This window comes from Podarcis liolepis (assembly GCF_965112155.1).
Source record: "Podarcis liolepis genome assembly, chromosome: 9".
Lineage (NCBI taxonomy): Eukaryota > Metazoa > Chordata > Lepidosauria > Squamata > Lacertidae > Podarcis > Podarcis liolepis.
In genome coordinates this window covers 17,377,509-17,394,029 of record NC_139564.1, presented here as the reverse complement: position 1 = coordinate 17,394,029, position 16,521 = coordinate 17,377,509, and the positions used below count along the sequence as shown (strand labels likewise).

General features: G+C 41.3%; 1 protein-coding gene across 5 annotated transcripts in view; it reads right to left on the bottom strand.

The window, feature by feature from the left end:
- Window positions 1-16,521, bottom strand: part of CCSER1 (coiled-coil serine rich protein 1) — a 704,602-nt gene that overhangs the window by 138,597 nt on the left and 549,484 nt on the right. For 2 of the 5 annotated variants that reach the window (XM_083458654.1, XM_083458658.1), the window contains exon 10: window positions 8,923-8,968. The exons of 2 other annotated variants lie outside the window; for them this stretch is intronic. In XM_083458654.1, coding sequence (XP_083314780.1) covers window positions 8,923-8,968 — 46 coding nt within the window. Of the gene's footprint in view, window positions 1-8,918; window positions 8,969-16,521 lie in introns of all 5 variants that reach the window. One more of the 5 variants, XM_083458657.1, reaches the window with a different exon arrangement.

The window sequence follows — 16,521 nt, the reverse complement described above, 5'->3', positions numbered from 1 at the left end:
AGGCTAATGCTTCATTTTCCCTGATTGAATTTCATAAAGTTTCACAACTGGGGGTTTCTCCTTGTATCTGTGTTAGGATTTCCCCCCTATAATTTTTTCTCAATGACGAAAGAGCACCAGCAGCTTTTTCCCAATGACAGTACACAGGGTTCCAGGTGCATTCCGGTGTTCTAAACACGACTTCCATCCTCGTTCTAAAAGGGCTACATTGAAATTCACATACTTTGCTGCTTATATAGGCTGATCGTTATGCAAACTATATGTACTCCTGCCAGAATCAAAGGAAAGTTGTCTGCAAAGCACCAGCTATTTACATGGTTAAACATCATTTCTAAGGTGGCCCAATACAGCATCCTTTGCTTTATCCAACACATCTCACCTTTCGTTTTCAATGGAGCCCCAAGATGACTTATGAAACAAAAAGGGAAAACAAAATAATATTGGAGAATCACAGTTAAAAATAAATAAATCAGCAGCTATCATAGTTATTTAAAAATGCCTTTGCCAGTCTGGCACCTTCCAGTTGTTTTAGATCACAACCCCCAACAGTTCCAGACAGTACACTGGAGCTGTTGAAAATTGCAGTCTTAAGCAACTGGAAGGTACAAGATTGGCAAGGGCTGGTTGGGGAAGGTATATCTCTGCCACATGGCCAAGGAAATGAAAACATTTTAAACTTTCCATCTGAAGAATAAATGAGATGGTCATTCGCTTGTTCCAAATATCACCCTATCAGAACATTACACTATTATGCATGAGGTTGTTTTGGAATAACCACTGGGCATTTCATCTAATGGTTATATTTCGGTTTGAGTTTTAGCAAGGCAATATGTTTGTCCACAGACCCTCCTTACAAGGACTGCAAGCGCTTCAAGGTTACTTTGGAGAGGAGTCAGTGAAGTTGCTGTCTTGTGAATCTTTGTGAAAAGAACATAAAAAAATTACTCCCCATGAAGTAGACAATTTCACATATTCCTTCATGCTCCCATATACACAAGCTCCAGGAATGCAGAAGCTCATGGGATAATTCCAGTCACTTCTCTCTATTTTGCCTGACACCCAGAAACATTTTCAAAACGAAGATTTAGATCAAGCCATGTATTATTAGACTTGCAGTAAATGTGCACAATTTTGCACGATGAGATATTAAGATTTCCAAAGAAGGCAGGCAATGAACATTAGGGGCACAATCCAGGCAAAGCTAGGTATTAAGTCATATTGATTTTGTGCCGCTTAGGTACACCTCCCGTGTTATTCAAAAACAGCTGCTTTTAGATTACTCCCTAGCTGACATTTCTTTGTGCATAATATTAAGGAATCCCAGAAATTGACTAGAAAGTACCTCCTCTGTTTCTGCACTGTAGTTAACAATTTTACTTACCTAGAAAAAACTTGACTGATGGGGGGGATGGACACAAAGGGAATTCCTTAGCTAGTTTCACGGAAGTATGAATTTAATTTACTGCAGACCTGCCAATATAGTACAACAGCCTTTGCCACCCTTGTTCCTTCCAGATGTTTTGGGCTGCAAATCCCATCAGCCATGCTAGCTGAGACTGATTCAAGCTGTAGTCCAAACAACTGGAGGCTACAGACTGGTGATGACTGCAGTGGAGCATGTGGGTAAAGAAACTGCATTAGCTTGTGTTTACACAATAATGATGTAATTCAATTTGAAAATATTTGGTGAAAATATTTGTGTCCAGCAAAAGCACTTTAGACAGAGCCTTTTGCAGGATGCTTTTGAAACGGAGGACACAAAGACCAAGTGGGGATGCTGGAAGCAGAAAGGGTGCAGTTGTTTTCTTCAAAGGCTGCTGAGAAAAAGGAAAAGGAAGTAGGCAGAATTCCATGTGGCTCTGGCAGCACCAAGACTGGCTGCCGCTTTGGGCCCAAGCTTGCTGAAGCTGTGAGAGGAGCAATGAGAGACCCTCCTGAGACATAATGTTCTGCACTCCCTCCACTGAAGGCTTCAGGTATAAATATGTGTAAAATAAACCATGCTTCTTGGTGCCTTGATTTCCAAATGGAAACACAACCCTGGTTAAATGCAGAGACCCATGGAATCTCTTGCTACCCCTTGGCAGAGACCGGGCTGGCCATGAATTTGAGTCAATACAGCTAGTGTCTCCTGAAGGTGGACAGGCCTGGGAAACACTGATTTATTCATGAGACGTAATGAAACACATATTTGCATTTTAATAAACATCACAGTTTCAACTAACAAGTGAATTCCCACTGGAAAGGGACAAATCTTTGTAAGCCCATGTAGGCCCATGCACAAATCAGTTTGGCATACAGATGAGGTGGTGTGTTATTGTTATTTCTGACACCGGTTCCTTGTACCTCGTGGGATTCTGCAACAGAATTCCTCTGTACACTGAGGAGGCTTTTCAGGGGGTAAAGGAGAGCTGCCGCAGAGATAGGGAGGCTGAAAAGCTGTGGTTTGTTTACGGAACACTGCACATGGTGCTTTGAATTCTGGTCTACGTTCTTCATAATACTAAACATGATGGTTCAGAAGTTTTAGAAGGAAGTGAATGTAATGACTGGGTTGAAGTGATTGGGTTTGTGCTCTTCTATCAAAGTCTAGAGGACATTTGTTTCACCCTCCTCAAATTGTTTAGGACTCCTTCATGAGGGTTACTTCATTTTCACCCAGGCAATATCTGTCTCCATGGAAACAGAAAGAGCAGTGAGAATGCAGAACTCGCCTGGCAGATTCTAAACCCTATTCCTACTTCCGTTTTGATTGACAGAGAAACTTGTTCAACAATTACCAGGAAGGGGCAGGGAAAAAGAATCTGATACTGCACGGGTTAATGAATATTGTCTCTTCCCTTCATACGAATCATTGATTTTTCTGGGGAAATTTAATTTTAAGAAGCATGAAGCGCTAAATGAAAATCTGTTTGATGAATACAACACAATTGTATTTTTAAATTAGCCTGCCTCTAGGACTAATAAGAGGGATTTAAAAACCAAAGCAATAAGATAATGAACAAAACCAAATATACATGCCAAAGATCCGACAGAAGGTACATGGCATGACTTTTTACAAATGAGATCTAAGTCAGTTTCAGGTACTCTCTCACGTATGTTTCCAGTGTTTTAGAATGAATGCTGTTTTTAAAACTTTCATTCTGCTAATAGCAGTTTCCATGGAAACAGGAAAGAACACCACAACCACTGGGAGAAGAATTAGAGGCATCTATATATTTAGCCCACTGTAAGGAAGATAAGAGGCCATGCTCCAAATTAATGGCAAAATATCCTTTGATATCTGTGGGAGCATGGAAGAACAAAAACACTTGGAAATTAATTTTTTCAGCTTGGAGACATAGCCAATCCTTATCCTAATTAAAAGCTTCCCACATATCCCAAGTTTAGGAACGGACAATTAAAAACGCCATTGAGGTTGCAACCCTATACAGGTATCTCACCCCCAGTTGCATGTGATTGACTCATGTGCAACCGTTTATATGCAGGGAAATATATAAATAATTCCATTCAAACCTGGAAATGGCGGGAAAGAACTGGAGAGTCCTTGTGGCTCACGAGGAGATTTTCCCCGGAGCCTGAAGAGGACATCAGTGGGGGCAGAAGAAGCCCTGAAGAGACGGGAGGTGCAGCGGGGCTTTCTTTAGGCTGCTCAGCCTCCCCATCTTAACAGCTGATGCATGTGATATTGCAGCAGCAGCCACTTCTCCATGTGTCCTCCATCCAGCCCCCAAGTTTCTATTCTAGTTGTGGATATTTGAGGGTACAGAATCTTTGGACTGGATTGGAGAAACAGTGGCAGAGAGGATGTTTACAGAGTGTTTTGAGGGTACTCCCAAATTAGGAGATTTTCATTTGTGGAGGCAGAACATAAGCCCCATGTAAGTGGGAGGGGCACCTGTACTGACTTAACCGGAAGTCAGTCCCAGTAAGACTTAGACATGCGTAGGACCACATTTCTGGCTCTCTAGCATAAACCCACAATCTATCCCCCCCATGCAAATTCTAAAGGAAAAATTAAACTCCAAAAGGTTCTACAGAAAAAATATATTCTAATGGGTCTGAGGAACAGATAATGCTGGAATTCAAACTTTTCAAATTATGATTCTTGCTGAAATCTATTTACTCCCCTTTTGAGGATCTGAACATGGAACCACCAGATCTGAGGTTAAGACATAGTCTATTGACCTACCACGATAGGGAAAAACAGGGTGTACAGCTTTGCCCTCGGTGATTAGAAGGCAGTAGGAAGCCTTTAGATGGAACAGTCCTGCTCATTATGCATATAAGGAACCTGGACTTCTGCTCCCAGCAGCATAGAACCTTCTTCCTGAGTCCTGCTGAATTCCAGAGCCTAGCTTTTCCAAATTACTCCAGGTACCCTGGACTAAAGGAAACACCCTCTGGGTCAACATTTGAGCAAGGTCTAGCCTTGGAATCTGCATCACAACCTGAAAAGGGTTCAGAATTGACTGCTGGGTGTCAGCGTATCACATTACATGACACACACAAAAAAACACTTTAAAAAAAAAGCACCCACCCATTATAGAAGTTTTCAGGAAAAAAAATTCTATCAAAAATCAATTGTATTATAGAAATCCCATCTACCCTTTATATGAAAAGGCATATAATTCTTCATATGCTCTTTCTATTCTTTCTCCAAGCCAGCTTCTTCAGGCCAGTGGCCCATCTAGTCGAGCCTCCTGATGTCACAGTGGACAGCCAGATGCAGATGGGAACCATGGGAGGTGGACCTGAATACAAAAGCATTCTCTCCACCTGCAGTTTCCAGGAACTGGTATTCCAAAACATCTTATTTCTGGCAGTTGAGATGGAACACAGCCATCAAGGTTAGCAGCTACAGTTAGCCTCGTTCTCCACGAATCTGTCTAATCCTCCTATTAAGCCGCCCAAGTTGGTGGCCATTAGTATTGCTTTTAGGAGCAAATTCCATAATTTAACTGTGCACTCTGTGAAGAAGTATTTTCTTAGTCGCACACATGCATTATGCACCAACCAACTTTTAAAAGGAATAAGATGGAGTCCCCTCTCACTTACCCTCAGATCCTCAGTCCTGGATTACTTCATACGTACAGAAAATATTTGCTCAGATATATCTGTCTCCAAATGTAAGTTTTAAAAAAGTCCTCTAAGACACCTCATACAACCATCCTTTTAAGGCTGAATGAGAGACTGAAAGACTACTCTGTTTCGTTAATAAATTCTGATCTAGACATCTGCACTTACCGGGGTGAAAGTTTACAATGTGTCATGTGAGCTTTTGTGTTAAACAGAAGTCTTTCCTCTGGCTGAATGTAATTAAAAACAGGGAAATAGATGTTTCTGGCTGGGAGAGGGCAGAGTTTAGCCCTGTCTGCAGTCTGTTCAGTCTTAAGGTGACAGCAGAAAAAGTTCCTGCAGACCAAAATTTAAAAGCGTGCCTCATTTATTTACAACATTTCTGCATGGGTTTTTTTGTCCTGACAGTTCTCTAAAGTGGTTTACATAAAATATCAAGCATGGTGGACTAAAGGAACAGGTCAGAAGCATGATATCGTGCACATTCTTATGCACATCTATTCAAAAGTAAGTCTCATTAATTTTAGTTTATTCCCAGGTTAAGTGTTTTCTGGAGCAGTTACTAAATTCTGTCTGGCATCAGTGCTGAAGGACAAAATTTGACTCAAGGACCAGAGCTCAGCAGGTCTTAGTACCAGAACCTATTTTGAATGCCGTATCTCAGTCAAAGGAATATGACCTCTGAGCCTGTACCCACCAGCAGGCTTCAAACATAAAGAGCCTCCATATTTTGAGGATCAGAGCAAATAGCTTGGGAAGTACAAGGATAAGACCCACAATAAAATGAGGCAATACAGAGAAAGACATCATCATTTGTCCCCTGGAAAAATCATTAGGCCAGTGAACTACCGAAGCTCCTTTCGCTATACCATTTACAAACAAGTGCAGGCAATTAAAACCACCAGCAAGTACTCATAATTTCAGGTGCACTCCTTCTGACATATCCAAAGATATCTGTCCCAGTGACAGACAACAAGCTCAGTAAAACCTTGCCAAATGCTCCTTTTGTGTAACTGAGCATGTACACGCCTGCTTTTTTACTCAAAGCACATAGGAGGCAGGCACCAGTAAATAAACAACACAAGAGATTTCCTGGAGGGGTTTGGGGCTTCTTCCTCACACTCGTCCAGTGGCAGCAGTGCAGGACTTCCTCTAAAGATCATAGCAGCTAGGTGATGTTTTGGTGGGCTAGGACTGAGAGAGAATAGAACTTGTGGAAGTGTCAATCTGCCTATATGAGTCAAGAGGTCTTGTTCTCTGACCCCCTCTGCAAATTCTCATCACCTCATCCCCTTCTGCAAGCAAGCCTCCCCTGACTGGAAAACCATACTTTTGGACACTTCCCCCCTCCTTTCACCTCTTCTCGAACCCCCTCCCCCCCCCAGCAACTCTATACAAGGAGTGTGCAATCTTCTGCTACACAGTAGGGTGAATCTACCCTTTTAGGATCTACCTGGAGTATCAGTTCAATGCCAGTTTGCTCATAGCCTCCATTATAACAGCTTTTGGGGCCACAATTCTTCAACTTTACAGTGGTACCTTGGGTTACAGACGCTTCAGGTTACAGACACTTCAGGTTACAGACTCCGCTAACCCAGAAATAGTACCTCGGGTTAAGAACTTTGCTTCAGCATGAGAACAGAAATCGCGCGGCGGCAGTGGGAGGCCCCATTAGCTAAAGTGGTACCTCAGGTTAAGAACACTTTTAAGATTAAGAACAGACCTCCAGAATGAATTAAGTTCTTAACCAGAGGTACCACTGTATTTCTTTTGCATGTGTAAGTGACCTAGAGATTGAGTCAGTGCCCCTCAGCCTGAAATTTCTGCATCCCTACAAGTACTGACTGTTTCATTGTGCTCACTAATGATCATAGGATCCACAAGATCATAGGAAGCAGGATGAGCCAGACCATTGCTCCTTCTAGTTTAGTATTACCTAAGCCAGGTGCCCTCCAGATGTCCTGGACTGTAATTTGCATCAGCCCCAGCCAGCATGGCCAGTAGACAGGGCTGATAGAAAGCATATTTGTTCATTTAGAGATATTGATACAGACCATTTAATCACTGGACTCTCTAAGCAGTATATGTGATAAAATCATTGAGAGCGCCCAGCTAAAAGCCACAAAACTCTTATCAAGAATACTAGTCTAAAACAGGCTGGGGAAGGCTGGTTGGAGCTGACTTGCAGCATTTCTCAAGAGCTTTGCTCTGAGCTACCGTCATTCACTGTATAATCTTCTCAGGACCAAGGAGGTTGCATGTTTACTGGAAGTAATGATACAATAGTGGCATCATTCCACTAGAGGAACTATCAGGTGAAGGGAAATCTCACGGATGCATCTACCAATAATTTTGAAGACCATGAAATCCTGTGTCAAGATCTAGACAGGCATGTTTGCTTTGGATGAAAAGCGTGTCGACATCTCAAAATCCAGCTCTTATTAAATTCCTCCATCTCCACCTTGAGGACATCTTGTTCCCATCAACCGCCTTACAGAAAGCTCCTCTCCTTTAATTAATCCAGGCATTCAGAAAGCAGAGTCTTAACGAGGAGTAATTCCTCATGTCCTTCTACCTTCATTAATAATAGCACAGTTAATCCTTCCATCCTTTCTCAGGAGCCGTAATTCCATCTAGCAAAGTCAAACTCTTCCCATAGTGTCACATGGGAGAGAGCGTCATCACACAGATTACATTCTTTCTGTTTTCACAAGACCCGTATCAGCAGACAAATGTTATTAAGCACTTTTTTTACCCCAATTGATCCATATTATCAGCCTCGGTGAATGTGATGCAAGCAACAAGACTGGCAACAATGAAACAGAAGCATTGTTTCAAGTGGACTGCGCTTGGTGAAGAAGCCAGCAATGTCATGTGATGATGAATTGGCAAATTGGCATTCATTGCTGTGATGCATTGTGCGATAACCATAATTGATGCAGTGCACTGCTGTAGCATATTATGTGCATGTGGAACAGAATGGATGCCCCGCAAATGGACACGCTAATGGGGAAAGGCAAAGAGAGAGAGAGAGGGCGGGAGGAAGGGAGGAAGAAAGAGGCAGAAGTGGGATTTGAAAAAAGAAAAAGTTCTAAAAGTCAGACTACCTTTGGAGGTTCTGCATGTTTAACCTACACCGATCTCATTTGTAACACACTGAACTTAAGACAAGCAGGTTGGTTGGCAGGTAACTCACTCTGCACTGTCATTAGAACTGAAAAACTAATTCTGTGATCTTGCAAAATTCTACCTTTTCATATGGAGTAGGTAGCTTATTATTGCAGGTGCTCTCTGCAGGTTAATCGGAAGCAAAGGCCCCACAGCAGCCAAGGGTGGCGGAGCCTTGACTGGAAGCTGCTTAAAACTGCATTTTAAAATAATAATAAAAAAGACCTAACAAGTTGTTTTAGATTTTGCTTGCCTGACTGAGGGTAATTGGACAGGAAAATTTAACAAGAAGCTAGAAACAAGGTCCTTAACTAGCCTCAATTTCGTACGGTGCTAGAGAGCAAGACATGCACCAGCTTCAACAGAATGCATGACGGCTCAAGCCAAACAAGCATATTTCTTCAGACTTTGAGTCATCGTGGAGTTTTTCCAACTTTCATCACAGCTCTATGGAGCACAGGGGTTGCCCTCAATGACAGCTGCGCTGGACGAAGGACAGACCAAATAAGGAAAGAAGGGTGTGTTGTTAGCTACAAACACGTTACAGGCAATATGCAACACTGCTGGTTGCATATTGACCTTGGGGTGTGTCATCTCTATCAACATGCCATGCTATACAGCACATGAACACATATAGTCATCTTTACAACACAGAGCAGAATTTAAGAGACTCACATAATTGCCTGCGAGAAGGAACAGGAGCACTTCCATAAGCTGTGCCCTGTAAATAAAACACATTTTTTTTGGAGCAAGGGGTGTCAGCATTTAATAGTCACAGCAAATTAAAAATGGCGAGGAAATGATGGCACTAAAAGAGAGGAAGAGAAAGAGAGAGACTTCCGACAAATAACGCATCTTGTTTACCGGAGAGGGAAAGAAATTACAGCATATGACAGGCACTTTCAAACTTGTCAGAAATCAGGCTGAGTGAAAAGGAGTGTGCATGGATTACATATTAATGTGGCCTCCTTAAGAGAACAAGTTCCTTTACCCAAGATGCTTAACTGAAGTTGTTGATCGCTGTTTGTTTCCAGGTTCTCTAATGGTTCACAGTGCTTATCTAAAACAACAATCAGGTTCCCACAGTCTCCAACAGTTTACGGCGAATGTGTTACATGAATGCCTTAAATTTTGTGACCATCAACCATTTCACAAGAATTCAGTTTCTGTGAATGTTTGAAATGTCAGGGATGGTTGAGTGGATGTTGACAGCTATCTAAGTAGTCATTTGTGCATGTGTAAAAAGCAGGACATGTAGAGTTAGCATAGATGCAGGCTGCATTCACATGCCAGTTTGTTCTGTTTCCCTGGTGTCTACCTAACCTTTAATTCCTGCATTATATTTCAGCTTTCACACAATATAAAAGCCACTTCCAGAAATATAACAGAATATAGTCCATCTTTGGTGCCTATTTCCTGTTATGTTCTTCTGCGGTGGGGTGGGGAGCACACTGGCAAATAACATGGAAATGAATGCTAAACTTGCACTATATTCTGCTTTATTTCATGCCATGTGACAGCTCATGTATAATGGGGAAATGAGCAGTTAAGGGAACATTGGGGAAATGGAATAAACTGCTGTGTGAATGCAGCCACAAATAGGCAATCATACAATTCACGTGTGGTTTTCAGCAGTCACATGTTAACATTGACAGTGACCATATTTTGAACATTCACTAAAGAAGGAGTCGCCAAGCCAAATTCCACCTTGTTTTATAACAAGGTTTCTTTCCTCTTTCTTTCCCCCCTATCTTGTGGCAAAAAACGCACACATATCTGAATCCTGTCCAGTTCAGTCCGGGGCTTGCTCTGATCACAGGAAGGGTCATGGCTTTTTCAGTCCAGGCCAGTTGAGGAGAGTACACCACAGTGCAAGAAGGAGGTTGACGAGAATAATGCCAGAGGAGATACAAAAGATCAGAAAATGTCTAGAAGGTGAATTTTTTTGTTGCAGTAAGATAGGAAAGATAAAAGGACTGCTTATGATTTGCCCAGAGAAAAGAAGATGGGTTGGTACAGTGGAGAAGAAGAATCCTAGCACATAGAAAATGTTGAAAAGATACAGAAAGAATAGGCAGTGTTCATTATCCTCAAAAGTAGATTAATAATAATTATTATTATTTTATTATTTATATGCCACCCATCTTACTGGGTTGCCCCAGCTACTCTGGGCAACTCCCAACATAATATTAAAAACACAATAAAACATCAATGTGGTGTCCGCCGTATGTGGTGGACTACAATTTGCCTCAGTCCCAGCCAGCATGACCAATGGTCATGCAAGATGGGCATTGGAGTCCACAAGATATGGAGGGTACCACATTGGCTACCCTTGTCCTAACCACTCAAATGAAGACTATGGCTTTAAACTACTGTTAAACTTAATTGAAGTTCCTAAGCATGAAGACTGGAAGACGCCTTACAACATACTCTGTATCTACTTCAACACCTGGGCATTCATTGCTGACTGACCAGCTGATACCAAGAGTATTTCCTGAAGGCATATAGTTTGAAAACTGCTGCAAAAGATGATTCACTGGGCCCCATCTAACTCTATGATCTTGTGATATCTGAACATGGGTTAGCTAACTATCTTAGTTAGTTGTGCGACTCATTTTTATCGCAGGTGCATGGCTTGGTATCACAATGACTTGTGCACATACTGGATAATCCTTCCGCTTGGGTAACATAGCAAGAGACATAGCAAGTTTGCTACAGAAAGGCTGCATATGATTAAAACTTAATATGCTTCAGATAATAGAAAAGTACTAGAAGGAGAACGGCTAGAAGACTATAGAGATGAATCCTAGAGGAAATAAATGTACCCTGGGGTAAAAATTTCCAAAAGAAACATAATAAGTTCACAAGTTCAGAAGATGCAAATTCTGCAAAAAATCAGAAACCTGGATTTCTTTCAACTGTCCCTTCATCTGTGCTCCATACATTGCCTGGTCACAGTTGAAAACTAGTCAAGCTATAAACACTGATGTAAATAATTATGGAATTGATACCATTTAAAAGTTCATTAGATACTTCTTATTCAGTGTCTTGAAGCTACAGTAATTAACTTTTAATAAGCATACAGTAGGATGTCTCTTCAGTGACCAATAAAACTGGGATGTGTAACCACCAGGCTGGTTAAACAAAGTATAGCAAATGCTTTAGGCTAAAGTTTAGAGAAAGTTTTTTTCATTACAGAAAGGCTGCGTTGACCACATTGAACTTTGCATCATTACAAATCTATTTGTGTTGTTGCAAACGATTTGAAGCCGAAACAAGTTTTACAGACAGGGCGAGTGCCCTTAACTTACTGAGGACCACTCACGCAGAGCAATACATTGTGTGATTTGGTGTTACAAGAATATAACCACCAGCAGCCATTTCTGCAATTATAGCAGCAGGATTTTTCTGGCACAAAAACCACTGCTGTCTGCATCTATGCATCACCAATTCACATTTCTGGCTTGCCCTGAGGAATATCCCAGTGGTCAGTGTCCCACATTGTTTTTAAAGGCATTGTGGTGGGTATGATTTCAATGTCACAAGCTGGTCCTGTCTCTTATCCTCTTTGTGACTGGAAGAAGCTGCTGGAGTTTAAAGAACTAGCCTAGAGGTAATGGACAGAATGATTTCTGGTTGTTGAGATGCCACCACGAGTTCCCTTTATGCTCCAGCCCTCCTATTCCCCCAACAATATTTTTTACATTTTCTCAAGCTTCCTTTTTGTACCAATCCCTACTCGTCTCTATATGCTTCCCGACCCAGGGTGGGAGGATGGGAGAAGAAAGGGAAGCTCCCAGGTGAGAGCTGGGAAGGTTCACCTTTCTCTGTGTGGGACAAATGCTGTGTGGGATAACTGCTCTTTCATCTTGTGAAAGAGGACTTTGTATTCTCCTTTTTTGGTTTAGATTAGTTTGTTTCTTATTGCAATGTATTATGAAAAGTCTTAATAAAATCATATATATATATATAAATCCTGGGGGAAATTAAGGATCTTGGTGGGTTTGGAAGTAGAAGGCATGAAAATTAAACAATTCCAACTTGAACCCTGAATGATAAAAGGAACATGGGTGGATTAGGCTACAATTTAATTACACAAAGGAGATTTAAAAATACAAAAGAAATGTCTTTCAGAATCGTTTGCACTCTGAAAGTTCAGAAGAGACTCTCCCCTCCAAATGAGTGAGTCCAGAGTAATTGCCTAAATATGGTGTCATGTAAATCAGCCTCTTAAGCTCAATACGCTCCGTTGTGACAGATGGAGACAGCAAAAGTGAATTGTAATACTATGCTAGTTTTTCTACAGTATGTGCCGGTGTTCGCCTTCTGTGGAGTACAAGCATTAAGCAAGTGAAATCAACAACTTTAGTCTATTTGCACACAGCAGAAGATTTATTGATGCAGTAATATGTACTGAAGTGCCAGAACCTGAGTTGGTGCTCTTCGTTAGCTGATCAATTGTCCTTTTCGATAAAGACTGCTATGGAGCAACAGTCTAAGATAGTGGCAGATCTGCTATTAAAATCTATGTCTGCTGTGCTTTGGCTGCTGACAACCATTGTACAATCTCACTCAAACTCACTTGCTTTGCCAAAGTTATCTATGCATTTTGCCGCAGTGGAAATGCATATTGCACAGTCCTTCATCAAACCCTGATTTAAGCTTTGAACTTAATTAACAGCTGCTTAAACTTGAAGTTCAACAAAACAGTTGTGGATATGTTGCTGGAAGGCAGCAGAGGGCCTCTATTTTGTGTTTTCCCCACATCTGAATTACCATAGCTCAAAATTTATTCGTTTTGTGAGGAATGGTTAGCTTGCAAAATCTGTTGAGTCAGGACTTAGGACACAAACATTTCTCCTTGAAAATATTTGTTGAAATGAACAAGGGAGTGCCCCCATCTTAGAATCATAACTGTACAGTTGGATGAGACCCAGAGGATCATATGTCATGGCATTTTCTGAAATTGTGAATGCCTGGTTCCTAATCTTAGTTCAATTTGGGGATTCAGTGCATATGGTTAACCAGCGCTGGCTGGTTCTTTCACCAATATTGGACCCCATGCTTGGACCCCTCTCCTGTGCTCTCTACAACCTTGAATTCTTCTTTGTCACAACAAAAGTGTGATTGGACACCATTTATTTTGTACAAAATCAGTACAGAACAGATTAATTAGTGACTCTGAGTACATTAAGTGTGGACTAACCTGTGGGTTAAACCACAGAGCCTAGGACTTGCTGATCAGAAGGTCGGTGGTTCGAATCCCTGCAACGGGGTGAGCTCCCATTGCTCGGTCCCTGCTCCTGCCAACCCAGCAGTTTGAAAGCACGTCAAAGTGCAAGTAGATAAATAGGTACCGCTTTGGCGGGAAGGTAAACAGCGTTTCCGTGCGCTGCTCTGGTTCGCCAGAAACAGCTTAGTCATGCTGGCCACATGACCCGGAAGCTGTACGCCGGCTCCCTCAGCCAATAAAGCGAGACGAGCGCCGCAACCCCAGAGTCGGTCACGACTGGACCTAATGGTCAGGGGTCCCTTTACCTTTACCTTTAACCATTTGTGAATAAGGCACTGTAAGTAAATGTAAGTCACATATATAGGTATAACAAAGGTGTGAATCTAGAGAGATGAGGGAACCTGCCAATTTCAGTTTCTCTGGGTTTCAAATTTTTGCAACCTTATGTTCAGATTTCTACTTTTCCAGATCAGTTTGTGATAATAATAATAGTAATAATAATAATAATAATAATAATAATAATAATAATAATAATAATAATGGAACTCAATCTCCAATAACCATGTACGGGATTGAAGGAATGTCCGTTAACATTTCCTCTCCAACAGGAACTAAATGGCTGTGTTTGTTAAAGGCCCTCTAAGCATTACAAGTGTCTGTCTGCATGCTCACTCTCCTTCACTCTGAGCTTAATTATGCTGAACCAACTGTACTTCCTCTCCATGTAGCAGACACTTGATATTAAAGCAAGTATGTTTGATTGCCCAAGACATGCCAGACTGAATGAGGATTTTATACACCAAAGCAGCAGGTTATGTTGTTTCTCTCTCCAGCTTTATTCATCCAGTCAGTCATTTGTTACTTAAAAAAAATAAAGCAGTTGGCATAAGACAAACTTCAGATCATCTTCTTGAAAACAGTATCAATTTTTAATCCATGTCAAACCAAAGCATGGCATTATTTTATATTCACATATCTGAAGATAGAATGCTTAATGCTTCAGACAAACCGTCAAGAGAGCCAACACTATTTCACCAAGTTATTTCAAGCTTTCTTCTTTCATCCAAATAGGTTGCTTTTTTGCACAAGTGATTTAATAAACTTAGGCTACAGAGATTCTTGCTCTTCTGGGGGAGGAAACAATATAAATATGTTTTGTGTTTTAAAGATGGATCGTGATATATTGCTTTTTGGTGACTGTCAGCAAAATATTGTGGCATGTGTGTAAGCTCCTCTTTATTTCAAAAATTATGATCTATAGGTTATAAACTTGTGTGTGTGTGTGAGAGAGAGAGAGAGAAAGAGAGAGAGAGAGAGAGAGAGAGAGAGAGAGAGAGAGAGAGAGACTGTACCAAATTGAGAAGGACCCATTCTCATCCATTTCATCCACATCAAGTTAGTTGTTTCGCTTCAGTTATTTTTTAAACTTGAGGCAAAAAAGGAGGGGGGGCGAGAAATCAGAGTGTCCTCCTTGCCAAAATCAGAGCGCCCCCCGGTGGGAAAAAAGGGGAAGGAGAGCAGAGCAGAGCACAAGGAGTCTTGATTTTTTTTAATTTTGTGCGTCCATGTATAATCTTGCCCCCCTCAAAAATTTATTGGTGTCTGTTTTTCTTTTTGTAAATCTACCAAAGAATTAAATTAAATTAAATTGGGAACAAGGGTTTTTTTCATGACCATGAAGGACATGGGTGCTGTGTCCCATTGGTGTATTGGTGGTGGCACTCGGCATTTTTCTGAAAGGAAATGCTCTGCGGGGACGGAACAAAAATGGGGTGTCGAGGAGGGTCAGTTGGGTGAGGTAGGGAGAAATGCCCCTATTTTCAACTGAGGAATGTTGGAGGGTATGGTAGAGTGTTCAATACCCCTGCAATGAAAAGGCAGTGATTGGAGCATTACTAAAAATACAAAGCCACGGTGTGACATTCCACGTAACCCAAATTTTAAATGTGAAATTCTAGGAAACTGCTGCTGAGGCTAATGGAGTTGCAGTTCAAAACACCTGGACTGCAACAGGTTAGCAATGGCTACCCTACACCATGCATACAATATATCCTTGGGACTCTTCAAACTATTAGCACAGCAAAATAAAAAGCCATTAAACCAACAGTTCTAAATCGCCACACTCCAATGGAATAGTATTGATACAAATGTTGGTGGGTTGGCAAAAATACATTTATTGACCTGAGACAAAACAGGCCTTTGAGGAAAAGATAAAGGCTCCCTCTTAACCCTTTGCTTATAACAAAAGATACATAAATAAATGTCCACATATCCTTATATAACAAGAAGCTTCTTCCCACACAATGAGAAGGATTTACAGTAAAGGCGGGGGGGGGGGATCAAAGGCAACAGATTGCTTTCTTAAAATATTATTGAAATGAACATTCATTACAAGGAATGTTTTGTAAAATATAGATTTGAAAACAGGAAGGAGATGATTAACTGGAAACGCTCCAAGATCAGGAGCAATGAAACTCAGCTTCGGAGAACTGATCGCCTACACTGGTCAGAAAATGGCTCTCTGAGGAAATTAATGTTATGAGGCATAAATGATAATGTAATGCAACTGAGACCTAGAGGAAGACGGTAATATCAGAAAGAGGGAGCCTGTAGCCCTCTAGATATTGTTGGACATCGTGGCTAATGGTTAGGAATGACAGGAGTCACAATCCAGCACTACCTAGAGGACAACTAATATGAGGTAGGGCTTAGTCTTTCCCTAATTGTCAAGGGCCTCTCCAGACTGGTGAGTGGGGTTTTTTGGGGGGTGGGGGTGGGGCAGGCTGTATTCTGCAAGATGTCATTGATGTAATAATGCTGCATTAGTGGTATATTTATACAGGACCACCTACACTGAACATTTTTTTTTGTTAAAGATTTTATTGATTTTCCATTTTCAAAACAAATACAGTCATACCTCAGGTTACAGACGCTTCAGGTTGTGCGTTTTCAGGTTGTGCACCATGCCGAACCTGGAAGTACCGTAATGGTTACTTCCGGGTTTCCGTGTCCGCGCAGGCACAGAAGCGCTAAATCGCGCT